At 43.2% G+C, this 6000-nt stretch overlaps 1 protein-coding gene across 1 annotated transcript; it reads left to right on the top strand.

Moving 5' to 3' along the window:
- Window positions 1–1326: 1326 nt before the first annotated feature.
- Window positions 1327–3552, top strand: LOC6559010. The gene is given in 3 exon segments (XM_001983198.3): window positions 1327–1443; window positions 1503–3247; window positions 3249–3552. Coding segments are annotated over 3 exon segments (2166 nt in total).
- The last annotated feature ends 2448 nt before the right edge of the window (window positions 3553–6000 follow it).

Genomic DNA, 6000 nt, shown 5'->3' with positions numbered 1-6000 from the left:
TCTTTGATACTAAGAGCAGAGATTTTACAAGCAAGTTATTACAAAGTTATGCCAGCCATTAAGTAGTCCCGCATCGCTCAATTAGCTGATAATAACAAGGACATGGGAATATAACCATTATTACATTAATTTCAACTAAAGCAATCCTTGTAAAGGCTAATGAAATGGAAAATACATATTAATTGTATTTGATTACTTCTTAACATAAATATATCTTTAATATTTAATTTATAGAGTTAACGAAAGGGAAAATACATATTCATTGCATTTGATTATTATTGCAAAAGTATAAGTAATTAATTTTGTCTGACGTTTTAACATAAATATATTTTGAATTTAGCTAAATATAACCATTGCAATCCAGAACAATATTTAGAGAGTAAACAAAACTTAGAAACATATTAATTGCATTTGATAACTATTCAAAATTATGATAAATGATTATTTTTCGTTGACTTCTTAACATAAATATTTTTTAATATAATTGAATATAACCATTACTATTTAGAGAGTAAACAAAGCTTAAAAAACTCATTAATTGCAGTTGATAACTGTTCCAAATTATGATTAATGATTTTTGGATGACTTCTTAACTTAAATATATTTTAAACACTGTTAAAAGATCTGCCAAAACATGTCACCCAGCAAGTACGCATTATTTTTGACGTCATGATATCATCGCTTAAAACAAAGAACAAACAGAGTGGAACACGAGCCAATCCAATCCAATCATCATCAGCACCATTCAGAAGCGACCTTTCAAAATATCGCATTTTTTGGTCAGTTCGTTGAACTAAACGTAGTACGCAAATTACCGATACACAAACAACACTCGAGATAATCAATCTTGAGAAGCAACTATTACTACTGCTAGCACTACTCTTGCGACGACTGAGCAGATCACGCCAAATGACTTTTGCTGCTGTCATTACGATTATTATTATTTCTTATATTTTTTGCATTAAATCTCATTATATGTGATGGTATCTTGACCGTGAAACATTCGAACGCACCAAACGAAAGCAAACACAGCGATTTTTTAGTTCCGCTCTCTGCCTAGTCACTAACCGGCTCCAAAACAGCTGAGACAGGAGCGAAACGGAACGCAGCGGAGGGGGGTTGGGCCAGTGGTAGGGGCAGAGGCACTTGAGGGCCTAAGTGGCACCATGTGCCAGCAAATGCTCCGTTTGTGTTATAGCGACCAGTCCGACCTGGGCTGCTGTTTATGGTTTCTATTTCTGTTACTGTTGCTGTTGCCAGGTCTTTTGTTGTTGGCAAACAAAGTGTTGGTCATTGTTTGGTTTATGTGTGTGTTTTCTTATGTTTATGCGACGCTTGGCAAACATTCGAGCGTATAAATATGCCGACAAATTGCGACTATTAATCATTCGACCCATAGATTCCATCGATAATACAATTAGCGTGGAGATCTATACTAAAATGGTATGTAATCGTGGATTTACCACCGGAACACAATTCATCTCTCAATCACCCAATTGCAGAAACTCTTCATTGCGTGCATGCTCATTGCCGCAGCGACGGCTGCAGTGATTCCTGTCGAACAAACCAGGCACCGTCGCGACATCGCCGAGATCATGAATGAGTATCTCCCACCGATGGCGGAGGAAGTTGGCGTCGATGTACCTAATGTGGACATTAACCAAGACTCCACTGCTGTGGGAGAAGATGGTTACCAATACAAAACAGTTCGTCGATTGAAGTATCGCCAGCGTCGAGATGTCTCCGAGATTGTCAACGATTACCTGCCCCCTTCCGAGGAACTTTCCACTGAAGCTCCAGTTGAAGAGGTCGCCCAGGATTCCGCTGTTCTTGGTGATGATGGATACCACTACAAGACAGTGCGCCGTCTTAAGTACCGTCAACGTCGTGATGTGTCCGAGATTGCCAACGATTATCTGCCTCCCTCTGAGGAAGTTGCCACTGAAGTTCCAGTTGAAGAAGTTGCCCAGGATTCGGCAGTTCTTGGTGATGATGGATACCAATACAAAACAGTTCGTCGATTGAAGTATCGCCAGCGTCGAGATGTCTCCGAGATTGCCAACGATTACCTGCCCCCTTCCGAGGAACTTTCCACTGAAGCTCCAGTTGAAGAGGTCGCCCAGGATTCCGCTGTTCTTGGTGATGATGGATACCAGTACAAGACAGTGCGCCGTCTTAAGTACCGTCAACGTCGTGATGTGTCTGAGATTGCCAACGATTACCTGCCTCCCACTGAGGAAGTTGCCACTGAAGTTCCAGTTGAAGAAGTTGCCCAAGATTCGGCTGTTCTTGGTGATGATGGATACCAGTACAAGACAGTGCGCCGTCTTAAGTACCGTCAACGTCGTGATGTGTCTGAGATTGCTAACGATTACCTGCCTCCCACTGAGGAAGTTGCCACTGAAGCTCCCATTGAGGAAGTCGCCCAGGATTCAGCAGTTCTTGGTGATGATGGATACCAATACAAAACAGTTCGTCGATTGAAGTATCGCCGGCGTCGAGATGTCTCCGAGATTGCCAATGAATACCTGCCTCCCTCAGAAGAAGTTTCTACTGATGCTCCAGTTGAAGAGGTCGCGCAGGATTCAGCTGTTCTTGGTGATGATGGATACCAGTACAAAACAGTGCGCCGTCTTAAATATCGTCAACGTCGTGATGTCTCCGAGATTGCCAACGATTACCTGCCTCCCACTGAGGAAGTTGCCACTGAAGCTCCCATTGAAGAAGTCGCCCAGGATTCGGCAGTTCTTGGTGATGATGGATACCAGTACAAGACTGTTCGTCGATTGAAATACCGACAACGTCGTGATGTATCTGAGATTGCCAATGAATATCTGCCTCCCTCAGAAGAAGTTTCTACTGATGCTCCAGTTGAAGAAGTCGTCCAGGATTCCGCTGTTCTTGGTGATGATGGATACCAGTACAAGACAGTGCGCCGTCTTAAGTACCGACAACGTCGTGATGTCTCCGAGATTGCCAACGATTACCTGCCTCCCACTGAGGAAGTTGCCACTGAAGCTCCCATTGAAGAAGTCGCCCAGGATTCGGCAGTTCTTGGTGATGATGGATACCAATACAAAACAGTTCGTCGATTGAAGTATCGCCGGCGTCGAGATGTCTCCGAGATTGCCAATGAATACCTGCCTCCCTCAGAAGAAGTTTCTACTGAAGCTCCAGTTGAAGAGGTCGCCCAGGATTCCGCTGTTCTTGGTGATGATGGATACCAGTACAATTTTAAATTATTTTATTTTTTTTTTTTCTCGATTTTTAAAAATTTTTTTTTCCCCTTTCGGGGAACTTTCCGCTGACCCTCCAGTTGAGGAACTTGCCCAGGACTCGGCTGTTCTTGGTGAACCAGTAAAGCGCCGTCTTAAGTACCGTCAACGTCGTGATGTGTCTGAGATTGCCAACGATTATCTGCCTCCCTCTGAGGAAGTTGCTCCTGAAACTCCCGTTAAGGAAATTACGCAGGACTCGGCTGTTCTTGGTGACGATGGATACCAATACAAGACTGTGCATCGTCTGAAGCTGCGTCGTCGTCGTGCGCTGTAATACTGCAAGCTGGTCGCTGACTGTTTACGATTAGAACCATTTGCCCCTCCCTCACCAATACCTACTAGGTCGTAAGTAAGCCGTCTGTTTTGCCATTATTTAGCGATTGAAATCAACGAAATAAATCCAACTGAAATTGTTATAATATACACATGGCGTGGGTCATTGTTTGTTTCAGAGGCTTCAGCCGCACACACCTGGTTGGCGGCTGGCTGGTGGCTGCTGGCTGGGAGTGCTCGACGTTTTCATAAATTGTATACCTTTTCGCTTAGTTATGACAGCAACAGTTAAGCTCATGGCTCAGCGCACAAGAACGCAATTATCCAAAAGCAGCGACGGCAGCCAAAAAGGGACCGGGAATGGTACTGACCCGGCCCGGACCCGGACCAACACCCGGCCTTTAGTCGGGGTAACTTCAACGAACTCCAACAAATACTTTAAGCTATGCTTTTGAAGATGTTAATCTCATGTCAAGTCCACTTTACACACGGCGTTAAGGGTTTTGTTCGGACAACACTACTAACAACACGACAAAGTTGTGTGTGAGCGAGTGTGTGTGTGCTGTTTGGTGTTGGCAGAAAAAGTTGTTAAGTTAAAAGGCATTTGAACCGCAGCGGCTCGGATTTCGGTCAGTTCGCCTTTTGGGGGTCTAACAACTTCCTTTGCACGCGCCCCCAAAACAGCTCAGCAGCGGCCGGCCAACTAATAATAATTTATCGATCCCCTAGCTGAAGTAGTCACATACGTGGCCCTTCCTATGATTTATGGCGCCCAGCAATCGTGATATATATATGTATAAGGAAAATAAAAAAGAATCCAGTGAAAGCCAAGGTGCCAGTTAGACGGACAGACGGACAGACGGCCAGACTGTGGGCAGCTTTTGTGCAGTGCCAAATTGGTTTAATGTGTGGTTAGACAACTTATTTACCGTTTTTCAAGTGGTTAGCAGGAATTTGCCAACCCAACCAACCCACTCAGGTGGTGCCCCACATGGTCACCATGCGTTTTCTTTTCTTTTTTGTTGACTCTTTATACACATAAATCATGCAATGCCAAAGAAACGGGTTACTTATTCACACACACACATGTCGGATAACATTTCATGCTTATATAGTATATATACAACTGTAACTATATCTAGCACCCTCGGGACGGCACTCGAAATGAAAAAAAAGAGAAAACGCGACCACTAGAGACATACTCATAAATCAGAGAGGGTGCTATCAAGGCGACGTTATGACATCATTAAAACAATTATCAACGCTCTGAATTATACGCGACCGATAGCTTCAGAGCAAACTATTTTAATGGCCTTGCCTACAGAGAAAATACGAGAAAAAAATGCGAACTTCAAAGCGGAAATCACATAAAATTTTATGAATTATTTCAAATATTTTCAATTACTCGATCGAGGGTCGAGTGTCCGCAGACCGAGTCGAGTCGAGTCGACAGACTCTCATCCCGTCATTGACAAAGGAAAGAGGCGAGCATAAAAAACCGCATAAAGAAATTTATGCGCCATTCAAGCGTGGCACATTAACACATCCTAACACAAGGAGAAGAAGCAAGGCCAGCCAGTCGAGAGAAGTCCTTCAAGTTGACTACATAAACAGCGCAATGAAAGTGAAAATACGAGTCTCGTAATGTGCCCAAAGTTGAGCAGAGCAAAGCAACAACTGCTTCAATATTTAGCTTGATTAAAATTCAAAAGGTCTTGAGTTCAAAAACTGAGAGTTCTTCGGTTCTTTTTCGTTTTGGTTTTTGTCTGTCATAATTCAGCATTTATTACGCTATTGCCGAGGGTGATCTAATAAGCAGCACTCGTCTCAAAACTCTCCCCTTCAAATGCTGGCTAGCAATTTGAACGCCAAAAATCAATTTTGTTCAGCTCAGCGGCTGATTAGCCGCCATGCACATGCAAATAAACGGGCGGGGAGTACTTTCCTTGGCTTGGCTTGGGTTGCTCTCAGTTGGCAGCATTACTAAGTAAGCCCAGGACCAGGATGTGTGGCTGTTACTGTGACTGTGGCAGCAGCAACTTTATGGCCACAATATAATTTATTCAATGCCATTTGGCGTTCGGGCAGAGCGCACATGACAAGCAATTGACATTTTTGTGAGTTTTCAAAACTATAAAATGTGCAGCTCTCTACCACCCAAGACAGGACCACGCCAGACCAGACCAAGTGAGACCAGTCCAAAACGTAATGATGACGGCCATAACGACCACAAGACAGGGACATATCTGTTGGTTGTTGTTGTTGGAGGCATAAAATCTAACCCACACACGATACTTTTGATGTTGTTGTTGTTCGACAAAATAATAAAGTTGCGCTCGATTATGTTTGTGCTGTTTCTCTCGAAGAAGTAAGAAGTAAATACCAAAAACGACAACAACTAAACTAAAATTGTCAGCGTCATATATATATGTGTGTAACAGGACTTACA

Source organism: Drosophila grimshawi, unplaced genomic scaffold (assembly GCF_018153295.1).
Source record: "Drosophila grimshawi isolate 15287-2541.00 unplaced genomic scaffold, ASM1815329v1 contig_44, whole genome shotgun sequence".
Taxonomy (NCBI): Eukaryota; Metazoa; Arthropoda; class Insecta; order Diptera; family Drosophilidae; genus Drosophila; species Drosophila grimshawi.
Note: the sequence above shows the minus strand (reverse complement) of the source record. Positions and strands in the feature narration are given on the sequence as shown.